General features: G+C 41.0%; 2 protein-coding genes across 3 annotated transcripts in view; both read right to left on the bottom strand.

Moving 5' to 3' along the window:
- The window catches only part of cpt1a2b (carnitine palmitoyltransferase 1A2b), a 63,939-nt gene that overhangs the window by 43,847 nt on the left and 520 nt on the right, over positions 1–19,572 (bottom strand). The window contains exons 1-3 of one of the 2 annotated variants that reach the window (XM_046071297.1): positions 19,206–19,226; positions 10,004–10,146; positions 8,023–8,162 (exon numbers count right to left, since the gene is read on the bottom strand). In XM_046071297.1, coding sequence (XP_045927253.1) covers positions 8,023–8,162; positions 10,004–10,144 — 281 coding nt within the window. In that variant the 5' untranslated portion in view covers positions 10,145–10,146; positions 19,206–19,226. Of the gene's footprint in view, positions 1–8,022; positions 8,163–10,003; positions 10,147–19,205; positions 19,227–19,572 lie in introns of those variants that run through there. The other variant, XR_006828441.1, reaches the window with a different exon arrangement.
- On the bottom strand, positions 1,054–3,211 carry LOC123984597 (mesoderm induction early response protein 3-like). The gene is made up of 4 exons (XM_046071560.1): positions 3,082–3,211; positions 2,848–2,975; positions 2,553–2,707; positions 1,054–2,351 (listed from the first exon to the last, which is right to left on the bottom strand). Exons 1-4 carry the CDS (start codon positions 3,118–3,120, stop codon positions 1,876–1,878), a joined length of 798 nt encoding a protein of 265 aa, XP_045927516.1. The 5' UTR covers positions 3,121–3,211; the 3' UTR covers positions 1,054–1,875.

Genomic DNA, 19,572 nt, shown 5'->3' with positions numbered 1-19,572 from the left:
GGGGGGGGGGGGGGGGGGGGGGGGGGGGGGGGGGGGGGGGGGGGGGGGGGGGGGGGGGGGGGGGGGGCATGACTTTGCAAAGAGGAAAAAAATGAATTTCAAACACCAAGTCAACCGGTAAAATGCAAAACCCAAAATATCTGTACATATCTACAAATTATTGCCTTTTGACAAGGAATCAAATTAAAACTTTTGTATCAACACAGATTCACAAGTGTAAGAGGTCAGTTTATAGACTTGTTAAAGGCTATTTGCTAATTATTTACATGAAACGCAGAAGTGAACGTCTTCTCTGATGCGGAGCTTGGAAACGGAATTACTTAAAACTTAATGAAGGGTTATCGGCGTGAATCCCGTCTACACACACACACACACACACAATGGTGAATTAGTAGATAAACGGACACGACAAACATGATGTACCCCTGAAACAAACTAATTATTCATAGCACAATGCATAGATAAATTAAGTAAACACTACTACTGCATCCAATCAACTGACGATACCCCGCTAAACATTTTACAATTCACAATTATGGACTTCAGTCAAGAGAAAACTGCTTCGTTTCTGCTACTAGAACGTACACAAGGCATTCTCGAGTCAGAACAGGTTAGGCAGAGTTTGAATACAAAATGATAGTGACTTTAAATAAAGAGATAATACTGCTAGCAGGTTTAAGTGGTCTGAAAATCACGTTAACTTGATTTAGGAGCATATATTATTTTTACTACAACTAAAAAGGGACATATACAGCTAAACTTGCCACAGAGTAACCATGAGTTGATAGGACTGAATAAAAGCTTGCAAAAAGGTAAAAAGTATATGCAATAAATAATAATTACTTTACGGTGCCTGATGATGTCTATGTTTGACTATTAACCCAACAAATATCTTTGCATTGCAATATTGCTGTTATGGTTTGCTTGTCTGACTGCTACCCTGATGGAAAGAAGCAGGATAAATAAAAATAACAAAATATCCAACTACAGACTCCCATTATGTTACTCTGCACAGGTGTTCATCGCCTGTTTAAAAATGTAATAGAAAAACTCTGAATTTAGGGACTATAATTTGGGTGAAAAGACAAATTTACATTGCAAACATTCACATGGTCCAGTTTGGCAACTTTGAACAGTTTAAAAGTAAAGAAGAAGAAACTGCAGACAACCTTCCACAGGAGAAAAACAGAAAGAAAGCCAAACTGGAAGGTCTCCAAGCTAATCTCAATGCTAGTGTTGCTCTTCATATAATGTATCTAGCGAGGTTTATGTCGGGCATACAAATAAAAACAATTTGCACTAGCCTGGTTACTAAAATGTACCTGTAAACCAAACACTTATTTTAAAAAAAAAGTACCACTTCAAAAAACAACATAGATGAGCAACTAAATACTAACACTACAGGCAGAAAACTGAGCCAACTTTGGCAGCTGGAAAGAATGGCAAGAAAACATACTGTAGCTCTGAAGATGTGAGGGAGGAAAATACACAACTTTCCTACTGCAGCCTCTGGGCCCCACTGTACATGGACGTTACACATCACATCTCAAGACCGCAAAACAAAAATAAAATAAATGGCTATATAAACTCTTGAGAGAAATCAAGATTTTTAGTTCTATATGATAGACATCACTGATGTCATATTACACAAAAATGAAAACAAAAGTATATTCATATACATATATATCTATATATCTATATATATATATATAGATATATCTATATATAGATAGATATCTAGATATATAGATCTATATATAGATATATATCTATATATATATATATATAATAGAATTTAAACAAAGATTCTCCAGTGAGTTCAGTCTTATGTACAAGTGGGATAAGGGGTTTCAAAAGGGAAGAACACGAGGAAGATCACTCTGACTGAAGTGCCGCAGTGTGCTGTGTGTGGTGCCTTGCATGTGCTCCCAGAAACCCGTTGGGCTCGCCGTTGCCAGCCAAGCTCCCAAAGTCTGTGACGGACACTGCCATTTTGGCGCCGGTGATTCGGTGGTGGTGCGTCGCTGTCCGTCGCGCTTCGAAGTCCACTTCAAGGTTACCCACAGACACGTCATTGATAAAGGAGTCAGGCAGCGCCATCTTGAGTCTCTTGGAGGGCCGCTCGCAGTCCTTGTTGACGCACACTCCTCCTAGCTGGCCCAGGTCAGAGTGGTAGAAGCCAGCGTCGAGCATGTTGAGGCAGTCGGGGTCGGCGCCATTAGAAGGGAACCCAAGTGATTCGTCGTGGTTCAAGGACCCGCGATGGAGACTTTCCAGTGGGGGAAAGCTGTAGGAGTCCAGGCAATTAACGTCTGCAGGGCTGCACACTGTGGCTACACTGTTACTCAAAGCTGCAAGGAGACAGGAAACTCAATTAACATTAAATGACTGGAAGCAATAAGAGACTCCGGTCAAGAAGCATGTGGATTGAGGGGGTCGGAAACAACATTAACAAATGAGGTAAATCATTCATACAATACAGGTCTGATGTTAGCAAGTATTTCTATTCCTCAAGTTTTTCTGTAAATGCAGAACTTCGTCCCGTTCCTGACCTGTGAGGTCGCTGGCAGTGATGGAGTTGAGCAGGCTGAGCTGTTGGTCTGTGGTGGTCTCTAGCCTTCCTCCTCCACCTGCTCCTGAACACACAGAGGAGGAACTGTCCACTGCTAGTCCCTCTGCTTCATCCACTAGCCTGTCCATCAGGTCCCTGGATACAAACATGTTTAATTGCAAGTTTCGTCCAAATTATGTGCACACAAATCTTTTCAGAGCTCACTGTATTAAACATAAGCAGAAACACAAAAAAAGAATGCTACCAGATGTGCGGACAACTCCTCTGCCACTTACGTTACGCCAGGATAGCTGCTGTACTTTTTCTTCCCAAACCGATTCTGCTGCACAAAGAAGTCAAAGCGCTCGGACTTTTTCCACATGTAGTAAAACGCCACACATTCTGCTACTGTTCGTGTTGTGACCTGAGGGGGGGGATGAAAAAAGGGATGAGAAATGTTCACAGCATTGTGTGTGAGAACCTTTTCGTGCAAAAAGGGGAATCTTGTCAAATCATGAAATAAGACTCACTTTATGTTTCTGTATGAGGTGAAAATTCTTGTCATACATCTGTAGTGCGTGTTCAAAGTTCTTGCATTCCTCTTCTGACCACGGAGGTGATTTTTCTGAAATGAAACCAAAAACACATTAATACAGGATCACTATAAAAATGCCGCAGAGCACGGCTGCTGTGCTACAATCTTTAACTACAATCTTTGACCCAACATTGCCGTTTTATGTTTATTATGTAAATCACAGCCCTACTATGTTGTGTATAGGTGTATATGCTGTGTATACTGCACTTGTGCATATGGTTTTGTGACAAAGGGATTTGAGACTGTTTGTGCACAATCAAATACTCTTTTCACACAATGTCCGGCAATATGCCACATTCGCTCATTCATACTGGACAAAACTGGACAGCACACACAGTCTGGGATTATGCCGCAATGTTTTGTCCAGTTTGAATAAGCGAATGCAGCATAATTCCAAACTGTGTGTGCTTTCACAATACATTTACTATCACTGTCTTCTAAAGACTTATTTGTTTTCATGTAATTGTCCACGGGGTCATTGTATTACCTATATAAAATCTTGATAATGCATACTGATGATTTTCATGTTTACAAAATGTATTATTTTTTCCAACACCAACAATCTGGTCGATCACTTCAATCATATCTGCTTGTCGTCACTCAATATTACCGCTCCTCTAAAGGTTAGGCCTACGTCTAAAGCTAGTAAGCAACCCTGGATAAATGACAGCATTCGCAGCCTAAAAAAGGAATGCAGGAAAGCAGAGCGCAGGTGGAAAAAATCCAGTCTCCAAGTCCATTACCTCAGTCTGAAGGATTTATTAATTAACTACAATAACATGGTTAAGGATGCGAGAACACACTATTTTTCTGAACTCATTACTACACGTAAACACAATCCCAGGTTTCTGTTTAAGACTGTGGATCAGCTGGTAAACCCAACCCCTCCTTGTGCCTCAGCTGGAAGTAATGATGACTGAATTGTTTTTATATTCTTATTTTACCAATAATGTGGTGTCAATCAGAGCCTCTATTACCCCCGCGGCCTCTTACTCAGAGGTTCCTCACCAACAACAAGAGAGGTTCAACCAGTTTTATCCCATTAACTTGTCTGAGCTTTTACACACAAATGAGAGTGTCCTCCAGCCTACTTGATGTAATAACTACAAAGTTTTTACTGAAAGTAATAGATTCTGTTGGGCCCCATTTGATCCGTTTTCAACAGCTCCCTATATACTGGTTGTGTCCCTGATTATTTTAAAATTGCTTACGTGAACCCACTTTTAAAGAAACCTGGTTTAGATCCCTCCCTCCCAAAACTGCCTTTTATTGCAAAGATTCTAGAAAAAATTGTGTCCAAACAGCTGCTCACTGTGCTGGAAAACAACAAATTATTTGAAAAGTTTCAATCTGGTTTCAGGAAGTACCACAGCACTGAGACTGCCCTGCTTAAAGTCACTAATGACCTTTTAATATCTGCTGATGAAGGCATGTGCTCAGTCCTGGTACTCCTGGACCTTAGCGCTGCTTTTGACACCATTGATCACAACATCATGTTAGACAGACTGAGGCACTGGGTGGGGATCTCTGGTACTGCCCTAGAATGGTTTTCATCCTACCTGTCAAATAGGAAGTTTTGCGTGTCTGTAAACAACTATGTCTCTTCGTTCTGTCCAGTTAAATATGGTGTGCCTCAGGGGTCGGTCTTAGGATCCATTTTGTTTTCCTTGTATCTGCTTCCCCTTGAACATATTATCCATAAACATGGTATTTCTTTTCATATTTATGCTGATGACACACAAATGTACTTGCCCATTAGATCCACAGACCCTGGAATGCTGAGTTCACTTACCAACTGCCTTTGTGAAGTTAAAAAATGGATGTCAAATAATTTCCCTCAGCGGAACTCACGCAAAACAGAAATCCTGGTCATCGGGTCTCAGCAGATGGCTGATCAAATACTGCCATCTGCTGGTTCCCTAGTAAATCACATTAAGCCTGTGGCAAAGAACCTTGGTGTCTGGTTTGTTAGTAATTTAAAAAATTTTTATCAACTTAGAAATATAGCAAATATTCAATCCATGTTAACTTTTAAAGACACCAAGACCATTTTACACACCTTCATCTCATCACGCCTGGATTATTGCAACAGCCTTTTCACTTGTTTAATCCAAAAATCTATTGATCGACTCCAGATTGTCCAGAACTCAGCTGCGAGGCTTTTAACTAGAACAAAGAAATATGACCACATTACTCCTATTTTAGCTTCATTACACTGGCTCCCAGTATGTTTTAGAATTGACTTTAAAATTCTATTGATCACTTTGAAAGCTCTTCATGGCCTCTCGCCTTGTTATATTTCTGACCTTTTAGTCCCATACACACCAGCACGTACCTTGAGATCCTCAGGCAGAGGTCTGCTATCTGTTCCAGAGTCTCGACTGAAAACTAAAGGGGACAGAGCGTTTGCTGTCAGGGCCCCGAGGCTCTGGAACAGCCTGCCCGAGGAAATCAGGTCAGCTGAGTCAGTGAACTCTTTTAAGTCCCTTCTTAAAACATACTTTTATAGGAGAGCTTTTCCCGATCTTATTTGACTTTATTTTATTTTACTAATTTTATATTATCTTAAACGTGTATTTTAGTCTTTTCAATGTTTTCATGCTTTTATCTTGTATTGTTTTTGTATTATTGTCTTTTGGGTATTATTGTCTTTACACTTGTTAAAGCACTTTGTAACTTGTTTTTGAAAAGTGCTCTACAAATAAAGATGATATTTTTACTACTACTACTATTTTTACTATTATTTTTATTATTAACAATCCCCACTCAGTTTCTTTTTATCACCGCATCCGTGCTTCTACTTAAAGATCAGAATCACAAATACAACCAACTAACATTTAACACCAAAGTGACAGACCAAGCCAACTATTCAGCACAACTCCCAAGCTGGTTCAACAGCAGCAGTAATCTCCAGTAGAACGTTTGTCACATTACTGCAGTTCAGCATCTTACCGGCTGCCTCTTCAGACTTCATGGACATCTCAGACTTGCAGTCTTACTGCTGATCACGCCACAGTCTTGCTCTTCCACGGTATTTGTTTGTATGATTCATGCTCTATCCCGTAAACTGACGATGCCGTGCGTATTTTTAAATGCTCCGTGTAGCCATCAGCATTGGTTGGTTCCGTTTGATCTCCTCTCTGCAGTCAGTCCGTCAGTAGCCACTTTATTTAATTTTTATTTATTTTGTCTTCCCCTAAGACCCGCTACATTTCAATTCTACTTTGACTTGACAAGGGGACTCAATGGTGAAACAGACATGAAATGTCTCAGACAGGCTACAAACAAATAAACAAACCGGGATGATGATTAAACAGTCTACTTTAATCCTGTGGCAACGGTATATACGGGCTACATAATGCTGAGACATCCAAATAGCATAAACAGAAGCCCGCATGTTGATTATAATGATTATAATTATATTACTTATACTGATATGGAAAAGCACATGTCTAATGCCTGAAAACTGGAGGTGTCACATGTGAGTCACAGGACACAGTGTTTACCCTACCCATCAGGGGGAACGGAGAATGTGAAGAGCTTAAACAGAAAAATTTGTGCGTTGCGTCTATGACAACACCACGTACCCGTAACACATCCGCTCTGCGACACTAGTAGTTGTCTCTACATGATCTTTGTTTGGAGTTGCACATGCACAGTTCATAGTTAAGGACTACTACTAGCCAATCAGAAGCAGAGAAGGGCGGGTCAGCAAGAAGCTGGTAAACACGGCTTCGGTTCAGCTGCAAAATGGACTGGAGCAAGAGTTTCAGAGTTATTAATCTGTAACAAAAGTATCTTTCATCCATAAAGTTTTAACTAAGCTCTGTCTCTACATCACAGTAACAACTTCATGTCCATTTACCGCCTGGAGAAACTCAGTGTTTCTCCATCGTGTTTCTGAGGGTGTGTCGGACTAGCCGCTTGGCGAGCGTTATGACGTGCGACTGGACTACAAATGAGCGGTTTTCGAGCAGTTCAGAGTAGAGTTTTCTGTGGGAGATGAGAGCTCCCTTTGGGCTGGACTTTGGGCTTTTTCATCTTGCAAACCTATTACATGCACAAAAAAATGTATATAACTCAAAAAGGAGAGGGAAAGGGGCAAAAAGCACAATACCAACTCTTTAAACATCACAGTTTGCAACCACGCATTTCAGAAAGAACACTGTGTGTGACTATGAGCTAGACAGTGAGTCAGCAATGTTATCCAAAGCCACAGTTAGCAAAGTAGGGGAGAGTTCACCACACCCATACTGCTCCAATATGACTCATCAGCTTTATATGTAAAGAGGTAATGTTTGTTTGGACCAGCCAAACTAAATCCTTTTCCTCCCGTTACTAATGCACAACAGACTGGTCTTTAAGGTGGAGCCGTTCCATTCAGCTGGCAGCATGCTCATTTATATCCCAATCAACACTGGATTTTTGAGACTGATATTGACATTTGTAAGTAAAAAAAGAAATCTAATAATGATACACGATCCAATAGTACGTATTTTTTAAACAGATGCAGGTTTGTTCATGTGTTTGTTTTCTAAATTGTAACAGACATATTTTAAGAGGGATATTTTACAGTGTGAAAGTAATCAGTGCTCTCTGGTGGACAAACTGCAATTTCTTATTACCTACTGGCCGATATGTACACCGATACTGATGTTATCTGCAATCTGCTAATATCCTCTAGGATATGTTTTGAGTTAAGCTCTATTTCCAAGTACTACACAAATCACTCTTACATATGTGAGCTTATAATGGCTTTGCTAATGCAGTACAACGACATCAAATTCATGGATCACCAACTTCATATACAAGAGAGAAAAGAGCAGCCATCCTCCATCTTAAGCAGGTAAAGATAGTCGTCCCTGTGTGCGAGTACCTTAGCGGCAGGTGTTGCTGTATCATGGTGATGAGCCCCATGCTGGGATCCGAGCGCATGTACATCGTGGCCAGGATTGCTATGACAACAAAGAGCCAGGAGGAAGGGCTGGCAGGGTAGACTCCCTTGATCACCCTGTTCTGTTACCACATAAGAAGAAAAATAGACGTTGTGATTAGTGAACATATTTCCTTTCTTTTACAATTCTGGCAAAACTGCTGAAAACAGAGGTTCCTCTTACGTCTGCTGCACACTAGAGGATTTTCAAATCTTAAATTTGATTTAAAAACGTGGGATGCCACAGACAAAGAAAGGTTTAACCAAACTTTATTAATTTAAATTATAATAACTTAATTGTAAGAAAAACAAAAAAAAAAAAACACCAACACACCAGAGCATTCAGTCAAGATCCAGGACCACACATTTCTAAACGTGTACAGTGGCGAGTCCATGGACTTGCCCAAGATCTGCCTGATTATCCTCTAGTGTGGGCTCAGCGTTAGAAACAATTTTTTCCTGCTAAGAGTGAATATTAAAAACTGATGATTTGCATTTAGCCTAAAGTAGCTTTAGAGTTGGAAATGTTTTTACAAGATGTTCGACAATAGCACCACATCTTATATCTTTGTAAACTTTCAATTCTTAATTTTTGGTAGTTTGAATTATGTGTGACCTCACAGCATTCGCTTGCAGGGACCTGACAGGATAAGCAAACAGATTTGAGAAGCTAACAGCTGTGTCTTTGTCACCCCAGCAGGGACAGAAATGCATGTCATGTCATGTACATGTTAGGAAATGCTCATCATTCCTCACCAATGCTATTAGGCCTTCAGCATTCAGCTCCCACAGCACACAGATTACATCTCTACACACCACCTCCTACTTATCGTACACACACACACACACACACAGTTTAGACAAATGCCAATATAGCCAAAGGACTAAGGCATCCGATGTTATCCGTATCAGGGGTGGGGAGGGTACAAGGATAGACCGCAAACTCCTCTGTGACAAACTTGTGATTTTGGCTATGTAAACAAAGGGCACTTACAGTGCTAATAATAAATACTGAAACCATCTGTTACCAAATACAACTGTGTCCAAGATAAGAAGAAATAATAAAACGTAGCAACACAGGGCTCTAGACTTACTTTTCCACTGGTAGCACTGGTGCTACCAACTTTCTCAGGTGATCGCATCAGCGCATGATTTGGTGGCACCACTCTTTTTTTTGGTACAGGTATTAATCAATGACCACTGTTAGTGGGGAGGAGCTTAGTATTTTGAGTGATGCATCGGTCCCTACAAGTTTTGTGTTCCTTACTGCTGTTGTGCAACTTCAAAGTTTCAAGCTAAAACAGTTTTGATCTGGTAATAAAGTTTAGAGTTGCCTGCAACCATTGCCTACAATATAAACACAGCACATCATACCCCTCATACCACACCCACCTGATCTCTGGCTAAATCTACATCTGTCCACTGTAGAGGCTCTAGACAACCTGGAGGCCAAACTAATACAAATGTGCGTGTTCGCTGCAGCACGTGAAACTTTTAATGTCCCGCCCCATTCAGGCTGTGATTGGTTGGTCGAAAAAAAGTGACACTGAGGAGCTCATTCACTTTATGAAAAGTTGAACGTTTTAACAAAAGGCACCTGATACAGCTAAATAGCCAACTAGCCAAACACAAACCTTCCTTATCTTCTCCATGCTTTCTTCTGACTCACAGCTTCACCTTCCGATGCATCTCCCTCGCTGTATTATAAAACGAGCTGCAAAAGCGGCCGCAGAGCGACCCGCCCACCGGAATTTCTCTCTGCGCTCACAGCGGCCGGTCAGACTGTTAAACGGTATGTTTTGAACGATTAGTGGCGGGGCTGGGGTGATTACAGTAGGTTGCGGTCTTAACTCGCACAGTGTGCTTGCACCTTTAGGGACAGGTTGCGCTGTAAAGCTGCTAGTGATCACCAAAACACACTCACCCTCATGCGGCTGACTCGTTTCTTCCAGGATCGTACTCCAGACCGGTAGATCTGGTTCAGGGCCTGATAGGATAGCTGCAGGTCAATCCCCTCTGGCGTTATGGTGAACTGGAACGCCACTGCCTGGTGGGCCTCCGCCATCACTATGGAAACACAAGTGAACAAAAATGTAAAAACTAAAATCACTAAATTATATAACTTAACAATAAATTGTTTACCGTATAGCTAAATGGGTAGTAAGTAATTTTAATCCAGTTCGTCATATTCAGCATCACAATTTGCTAGCTAGGAGTGATTGAGGGAGGGGGGCAGTGGGAGAGAGAGTTCTATACACCAGCATAGTCGAACGTGCTGGACTCCAGCCACTATGAAGAAAGAGAGATTGCTGATAAACAGCTAAAGAGGAATAGGTCTGAAGAGTATAAACAGAAGTTATGACCAGTCAAGGGCGAAGGGGTTTCAATGCTGGAAAAACTTCTGAGATCTGAAATTTGGGGGACAGAGCTTCTGAGAGCACTGAAGGGAGTTTGTTTGGCTGTTGAGTTGAAATATCATCAATCTGAAATTAATTTGAACAAAAAGACTGTCAATTTTTTTTTTAAACGGTCTTCAACTTTTACCCTGTACCTTGAAAATATTCAGTACTTTACTGGGACTGTAAACTAGGATACCGGTAACCTTTTATAGTTTTATGACATGAACTGTCTAGAAAAGTACAACACAGTAGTTTTAGAAGCCAGCAAGCACCTCAGTGTTTGGGGTCTCTCTTGTATGGAAGCTCTGTGTGACAACACTTAATTTTATGAGTCAGTGGAATGTTGGAATGTTATTGTCTCCGAATCCCTCTGCAGCACCAAGAACACTCAAAACTGCTCAGAGCGCTGCTGTGTGAAGCCCTGTGTTACACAGTAGGTTTAATTAGTACAAATACTGCTTCAACCAAATGCTGAAAAATAACATCTTCATATACAAAATGCTGTTAACATTTAGCGAGTATACTGGAAATAGCAATTGCACAGTATCTGGAAACCGGAAGATCACCACAGAAAGTAGTGAGTATTAGCCATGTAGGCTTTAAAAATGTCAAGCACTTTTTGAAGAACAGCCTGTGTTTAAGGTTGCCATGACAAATTCCTACACTTTTACTGTGCAGGGAACTTACATTTGGGAAGTGAATATTAGTCAACCTGATGAAGGACATTCCTCTTTGTGTCAGAAAGAGACCAACTGTTCAGTTCAGGAAACACTTCACATACAGTATTTATCTACCCCACCTACTGTACTCAGATGAGAAAGTTCTGGCAAGTGTTCCTCAAAATCCTGGTTTTAATACATCTAACAATCCAAAGGATGACATCACATGTACAACATCCATGTTTTTTCCGCAGCATGTGGTATTGCATCTCACTAATCTGGGCTTAGAAAGTTTGGACAGCAATAGTTTCCATTCAGCTTTCAGCAGCAGACAGGGTGTTCCCAAGCCAGATCAGTCACTGATTGGACAGCATCCCTGTTGGCTGGGTTTGTTTTTGAATTCCTTTACTCATTTGATTCCAGTAACCTATTCCAGATCCATGGTTGATGCCAACTAAAAGGAATCCTTCCCATCATTATTGTGCTGCGCAATTGTAATGGCTAAATAGGCAATGACAACTTGGATGGAAACGTATCTATCAGGTTCAAAAGCACAATTTGTCCAAACTATTGGTGTAAAATCTCAGTTAATTACATTAACGAAATTTTATATATATATATATAAGTTTAATATAAGAGGAATATTAACTCATCCATACATATACGTTTTAGTGAAAATGAGAGAAATTGAGTGCAGTGTTAATTAAGTGTTATTTAATTGGTTGTCTATAGTGCTGAAAGTCTATAAGCTCCGGATGTATGTTAGTGTTTTACACCTGGCAACATTTTCTCAACACAGACAGGAGGCAACAGGATGTAATGTTCAAAGTTCAATGATCTTGTGAGGACTACGTTCTGTCTTCCATAAGGGCCCTTTCATAAAAGAGGCGATTTGCAGTGAGTGGAAGCTGCTCAGCACTACTGCTCAACCACTTTGGCCACGGCGTGCGCGCCAGCTCGCCATATGGTGCATGTTGCTCAGCGCAGCAACAAACCACCCTGGCGCGTCACAAGTCATTGAAAATAATGGGCCTCATAGTGCAGCGGTGCTGTAGTTGCGGTGGGTCTGAAAGGTTACACCTGCTTTGTTTGTTTATGTTGCACTGAAAGCGCGACTCTCACCGCTACGGCATTGATTGTAATATAATGTATTAGGCCTACCTTTATTTGGGTGTGCAATGCTGGGTGGTGATCCCGCAGGTTCTGCATCCTTTTAACGGCACTTTTTTAAACAGGTGATCCGTCATTTTTAGTAACGCCCCGGTCATGTACCCAAAATGCTCCCACACTGCCGACTTCAGTCGTTTCTTTGGTAAAGAAAGCTTCCCAATTTGGTCCCTCTGCCAGAGTTTTGCAAGGGTGCCTGTGATAAGCACGACACTTTAAGGTGGTGCACCGCTCATGTAACTTTGTTTTCGTTTTGTGCAAGTTGCCACAGTTTCGTTTCGTGCAGAGACACTCTGTGTATCTGAGCCTTAACGATTAATTAACCGTGACGTTTTAAAGAGCGGTTAATCGCTGCATCCCTAGTTTTAGATGCTGCGTTTGTGTGCTTACATGTCGTTTGTTTGATATTTGTTCACTAACTCTAACTACTAAGTTCCTCTCGATAACCCTACCGATAAATAGTCTAAACTAGACTTAGAAAACTATTTTGCTTCAATTCATATTTAAATATTGACAGGCTTGTTGTCACATGATCAACTCCATTTGAACTCCTGAAGCTGCTTAAATCAGCTGTCTTAGAGCAAGGAAGATCTAAAACATGCAGGAGAGGGTTGGGAGACACTGTGGTAGCACATAAACCTAAATTTAAATAAGATGAAATCATACCGCCAGCAAATTCTTTGCACGCTGTTTAAGCATGTAAACAACTTTTTTCAGTAAACATTTGTCTACACCGAAAGGCCTGAATAATAAAAAACAAACAAACAAACCTGTAGTTCATCTTTTGGATGACAAATAACCAACCTGAGCGTCATAGTCAACATTTTAATATAAACCTATGCCCTTGTTAAACACTTTACAAAAACGGTTAATAAAGCCAAACACACAGTTAAATAAACTTTTAATATTGTCCACAAAACTCCTACCAGACTACTTCAGGAGATAGCCACTGTTTGTGTGTACTACCTGTAACGAGAACTAGTCTACCCACATGTGTAACATTCAGTAATTTATGTGCTATAATAACTATTGATAGCTCTAGCTGTTTTGAAAGCAAAAATATACTTTTTTTCCTCTGTTTTAATGTTTTGAATAACACTAATCAATCACCTACTGTCACGATATGTGGTGTGGCGAAAACAACAGATAATGCTTTAAAATGTGTCCTTAGGAGGATGTAAAAAAAATATGAGAAAATATATTTTCTGTCCTGGCAGTGGAGCCTGCACCGGAAGAGACACCACAGTGCAGGTCTGCAGCTAGACCCCTCTAGATGAAGAAGGCATCTGGTACGTACCGGATGATGCCAAGACAACTATACAGTTACAGTCCTATAAAAAATAGGTCAACGCATAATGTCTCTGAGGTTATGTGCACACCTCTATCATCTCTTCCCCTTCTCTCTTTCCAGCCAAGCAACTGATTGCGGCATATTTCTCACTTCCCACAGTTATTTCACACAGCAAAGAGCGAAAAGACAAAGTGAAAGAAAAGAGAGAGAATGAAGGTGGGAGAGAAAGCACAGTCGCAGATACCGAGACGGGGACACAGAATGTTTGTGCACTTATGAGGACCTCCAACATTATTTACATTCACCTCGAGCCATTTTTCAATGCCTAAACTTAAATTCCAGTCCAAAATAATCTAAACCTTAACCTAGTTCTAACTTCAGCTAGTACATTAAAGAAGCAAAGACTGGCCAGATCAACTTCACTTTTAGATGACCTCCACTCCGACCTGGGAACTTTGTATAGATCCCAGCCCAGCCCTCACTTCCTATTCAGGAAGCCAGAAATGATATCTCCACTCTCTTTTTGTAAAGTATTAACCAAATGCTGGACAGAAGCATCAATGTGCACCAATATAACTGCTAAAACGTTTGTAGTTTTGGTTCATGTTGCACAAATTGAGCATGGAGATACCTCATTTCTGGCTTCCACCTTTATTTAGGAAGATTAGGAAAAAATGTCTGCTTTTTAATCGTGCAACAGATAAAATATTTTTATACCCAGATGGTTAGTAGAGTCTTTGAAGATAACTTGAGGATGACTTCTGAGCGGTGGCAAGTGTTGTGAAACAACCGTAGACTGTATAAAAGAAGTGGACGTAGTCACTGTGACATCACCCATTGGTTTGTAGACTACGGTTTTAAAGCCTTGAGTTTTTGAGCCGTCGCTGACTTGGTTTTTTGGAACCAGACATGACGATATATGGATGAGGCGGTGCTAGCTACTCCATGATTCATGTAACTTTGATATTAACTGTGATGCTAATTTTGGCTAGCACAGGCTTCAAATTAAATGTACTCACCAGAAATATAAACAGGTGACTCCTAATAAGATTTTTCAAAAGGTGTGGGTTAAATTTACACAGTGCATGGATATGAATCGCCTCTAACCTCATCGCCATGGTAACAACTTGTCATTCCCAAGGAAGCCCCGCCCTAAAGCATACCTTGCTTTATTGTTTATTTTCCTCTTAATGGGATCATAATTTACTGAATGATCATCATGTTGTGTTGAAGCAATGAGACCATAAACTCATTAGGGAAAGTGTTTACTGAGGTAATAAAGCCAGTGGAGTCGCCACCTGATGAAAGTTAGAAAGAATGCAGGTTTTGGGCACTTCTGCATTGGCTTCACTTTCTAGACCCAGCAGTTCTCAGAAACTACCTACTGAGATTTTCAAATACTGTTGGGTATATATTTTATAATATCTGAGGCTAGGCTCTGTGACTGAAGTGTAATGGTATTTACATGAGACCCAAAATGGAGTTTAACCAAATCCAATTAAAGTTACCAGTGAATTATAATTTGTCCCAGAGGGGATTTTGATTTCTGGGTTTGTTGGTTCAGTTTTGCTTAAACTTTTGCTATACATTGTAATTTCCCCAAGAGTAAGTCAGTGTTTCCCCTGTATGCATTCAGGAGCAGCGGTGTGCCGCTGCTGAATTATGACCGCCGCTACTAAAATTTCACACAATTATTATATCAATGCACTACTAATTTGCACTCACACACTATGCGAGCACAGTAATACTCATGGCTTGGTTCGCTTCCTCTCCTCATTCTTTAAAAGGACATCTAAGTGACAGGTGCTGTTATAAGAGCAGCGTAATTCCGAATCGGGAGGTGTGTAGTAGGGGTGGGAGAAATAATCGATTCTTAGATGCATCGCGATGCGGACATGGAAGATTATGAATCGATTAACAAATGTCTAAAAATCGATTATTTAAATCTTAATTGATAACGTAACGTTGACGGAACGCAAAAGGCGGAACTTGCAGAAGCCGGACCGTATTAGGAGCGCACTCATAGTGTTCGCCTGTATTCGGCACACCACCGCAGCGGAATGAATAACCACCCCACTAAAATGTCACACAAACATTAATATCAAAGTAATGATTTTAACTCGCACACTGCAAGCATGGTAACTAGGGCTGCAGCAAATGATTTTAGTATTCGATGCTTCTATAGATTATTTCAACTTTTCATCGATGCATCATTAAGAAGTACTTTTGCTTGGCGAATCCCCCCCAACCGTAACAGAATCAGCTGTGCATGTTTATAGGTGATAGATATTTATTAGTCCTTTCAGAAATTCATAGTGTGTCATACAGCAAACATCAGACCAACAACCAGACAGCTGCTTTACCAACATCACCCGAGTGCTATACAAGTTAGACTAAAGGCTCGTGCAGACTACAAAACTTTCAGCGTCGGCCGATGGCCGTGCCGTTCAGACTACACAACTAACCATCTTGTGATGGCAGTCTTGAAGTCGTTCCAAACCACGTTTTGAAAACACATGTGAAGTGTGAAACGAGCAATACTGAACGTCACACAGCTGTTTGTTATTATAAAGATGTCGATTATAAAGACAAAACGGGTGAAAGGATGGATTAGCACACGCAGGTAGCAGGGATTGTCTGAGCTACAGAGAGAGGTGGAGGTGAGTAAAAGGTGCAGCTCTTTTCAGTTGAGGACTGCGGCTTACTTTGGCTAGCCTTCAACTCAATCATGATTTCAGTTAAATGCTAAAGTTGCTTTTACCTTGTCTGTGGTCCGCTGGCAGAACACCTTTTTGTTCAGGTGCCGTCGTGCTGTTGCCGAGGTGACATTTTCTTATAATAATCCCATAATCCCTTTGGACACTTTCTTCTTTGTCCCACACCATTTTCTCTCTCTTCCTCCACTTTGCAAACAGAGCCATCTCAATCACGTCGTGTTCACAGCGTAAACGCAATTTGCGGTAGTAAAAAATGTCCCTGTGAAACACTGTGCTGTATAGTTACATGGATTAAACGAAGCATTTTATTAATCGATTAAAATCGAATAGTTTCAGCCCTAACCGGCGCTTGGCAGCTCTCGGTGAATCTTGTGTGTGAGGCCGAGCGAATGAGAGCAAGCGAGCGACAGAACGTGACGGTTAAAGTAAGCAGAGAAATATATTAGCAGTAAGTTTCAGTCTGCAAACTAGTCCTTTTAAGCTAATAAATCTTTTGGATTTTAATACGCAAATTAAATGCTTAGTAATTATCCAGGGATCCTGTATAGAAAAAAAATAATTATGCATCGATAATTGTTTTATAATCGAATCGCAATCAAATCGTGAGGTGCTCAGAGATTCCCCATCCTAGTGTGTAACGAGTATTTGATTGTAGCATACTTTGTCAGTTACAGTGGGTTATCTTCTCAAGACCAAGACACATCGTTTCGTTTTTCCATACTGCTGGAAAAGTGAAGCCGGTTTTCGCTAGCTAACATCCCCCGTCCCCTTCAGACAAGTAGCATTAGCTGCAGTACCGGAGGCTGCAGTTTCAGAAACCGGAACAGCAATTCCAGGACCCTTGTTTGCTTTGATACTGCCAGCTAGCTAGTTAGCCCCCCGAAGCCAATTATCCTTACCACCACCGAGTGTGTGCATAAACCTAAATTATTGATTATATGCATATCGACCGGTTAACCCTACAGCTGCGCACGTCGGCCTGTCTGCTAGCAGACAGTGTTAACCTCCTTTGTGTTGCTGTGTATTATCACCACCACTCCACTAGATGGCGCTGTCGCAAAAGAACTAGGGTCCTAAAACTGCGGTCCCAGTATTGCGGGGGTCCTGAAGCTGCAGCCTCCGGTACTGCAGCTTCATACTATTGCTTCAGACTGCTAGTGATGGGAAAAGTCTGAAAGACTCGAGTCACCAAATCTCGTTGATTAAAATGAACTAATGTTTTTTTGTGTCATTTCGTTCATTTTAACTAGGCTGGTTATTGGTGCTGCAGCCCTCTAGTAGGCGATTTTTAAAATAAAAAAAACAAAACAAACAGCACAGTTCTCAAACACAGAAGGCTGCCTGGCTTGCTCTAATTGACAAAGTATAATGCACAAATTCACCTCTTGATCTTTCTCCATCATGGTTCTATAAAGCCCCATGGAGCCACAAACAAAGTCAAACCATGGAAAAACCACAGAAATATGTTGTCGTAACATCAGACTTACAGGGAATATATTGAAGCAATAAGCTTCACACACACTAGATGAATAAAACACACTTGTAAAAATTTAATAATAATCTCAAACACTGCAGGTTGTTCACCAGTAAGGAGCTGTGAAACAACAGCAGGGCTCTGTCGATAAATAAAATGTAAAAGTAACGTTGCGTTCTCTGGTGGACCGGATCAGCTGTTAGCTGTAAATAAACCACAGGGCTAACGCTGCTATGTGGCTGTGTTTTAATGGTTTAATGTCTGGGTCAGTTTGTTTTGGAGAGGAGATGACCTCTGTGGTAATTCAGCTCCCGGCAGAACCCTGTCAGTGTACTGAAGTGAACCCAGAACAACTCATCAGCTGTTAACTGTAAACACTTGCAGGACTAATGTTATGGTGCGGCTGTGTTAAAACTATAACTTAGCACATCATCACTGCGCTGCAATAACGGTATGCTTTATTAAATGTCACAAAATTATCTAAATAGATATTAGATGTCAGTCCAGTGACTGTTACCTGACACACTTGCCTCTCATTCCCCGGTGCTGGCAGTAAGTCAGTCTGCCGAGTGAAGACAGACTCCCATGAGGACCCATGTGAGCGCTGAACGATTAGATCATTTCTGTTCCACAGTAGCCGATTCAAACCCAGAGACCCACAGTTGAGAGTCCTGAACTAATCAATTCTGTTTCCTGTGCTGACTGAGACCTTGCAGCTGCTGTGTAACGAGTGAACGTAAGAGTGCAAGACTATTCACACGTGTGAAAATTACCAAATTACTCCTCCCTCAGATAACTAGTTCCTCCTGAGTCACATACAAGATTAGGTCAAATGAACAAAACGTTCTTTGAACGACACAACACTACAGACCGCGCAGCTGGTCAAGAAAGCTTATAAAGCAGGCTGTGTCTTTAGCTGCTATGTAACTTGGCATTAGCTCAATTTATAGAAAGTAACTGGTAGCTGTATTTTATTACTACCTACTTGTCCAATGTTGAAAACATCAGGCACAAACTGATACTAAGCTGGTGTAGCCTACAGTTCTGTCCAGTACAGAACATTCATCTAAAGCTCACATTAAACTGGGAAAACACTTGACATTTTAAGCTATTCTAAGTGCATAGCATGCTCATGGACACAAGAGCAATGCTGCTGAGACACGTTGTGTTGGGGTTTTATATTCAGACATACGCACAAAACATTTTTTTTGCTTCACCTCCACTGCTACTCTATCCTAGGGGGAAACACTGAAAGTAGCAATAAGAATGAAAAAACAGCATCCAATTGAAGATAAATGCAGGTGTCATATATCAAAGAGGGTCTTATCTCTGCTACAACATATGTCAAGGTATGCAGTAGAGGTTGGTGAAGCAACTTTTTTCTAAATTGTCTAAACAATGTTGCCGAACAAGTCTTACCTGCCGGGGAGGAACTGCAAGTTACCGCGTTCAGACAGGGGGGCGGCGGGAAGAAAAGCGCGTGCACAACCTTACATTGTTTCTAACAAACCAAAAGTTTTCTCAAATATCTGACTAACGCCATATCTTTACGTTTGCAGTGCCGTAATTCGCTTATGTGCCTTGCTTCTTGAGGTAAATACACTTTCAAGTTCAAGGAATATTTTTATTTGAAGGGCCAGGCTGGGATCTACCGTTAAATGCGCAACATAATATTTACTCGTGCTCCGTCGATGACGTGCACGATTTTCCATTAAGAAGGTGGTGTCAGGTGTCAGTGTGTAGTCATTCCAAAAGGTTCGGTTGTTTAACTTTAGCTGAAGGCTAT

The sequence above is a fragment of the Micropterus dolomieu genome, linkage group LG02, assembly GCF_021292245.1.
Source record: "Micropterus dolomieu isolate WLL.071019.BEF.003 ecotype Adirondacks linkage group LG02, ASM2129224v1, whole genome shotgun sequence".
Lineage (NCBI taxonomy): Eukaryota > Metazoa > Chordata > Actinopteri > Centrarchiformes > Centrarchidae > Micropterus > Micropterus dolomieu.
The sequence above is the reverse complement of the archived record's forward strand: the minus strand, read 5'-3'. Positions and strand labels throughout refer to the sequence as shown.

Bases quoted from the DNA above. Each gene is read 5' to 3' on its own strand.
- LOC123984597 (XM_046071560.1), bottom strand. From the start codon at position 3,120: ATGTATGACAAGAATTTTCACCTCATACAGAAACATAAA. The intron at 2,708-2,847 runs GTAAGTGGCAGA...GTTTGTATCCAG, and splicing joins AGCAGCTATCCTGGCGTAAC to GGACCTGATGGACAGGCTAG. The intron at 2,352-2,552 runs GTCAGGAACGGG...GTCTCCTTGCAG, and splicing joins CACTGCCAGCGACCTCACAG to CTTTGAGTAACAGTGTAGCC.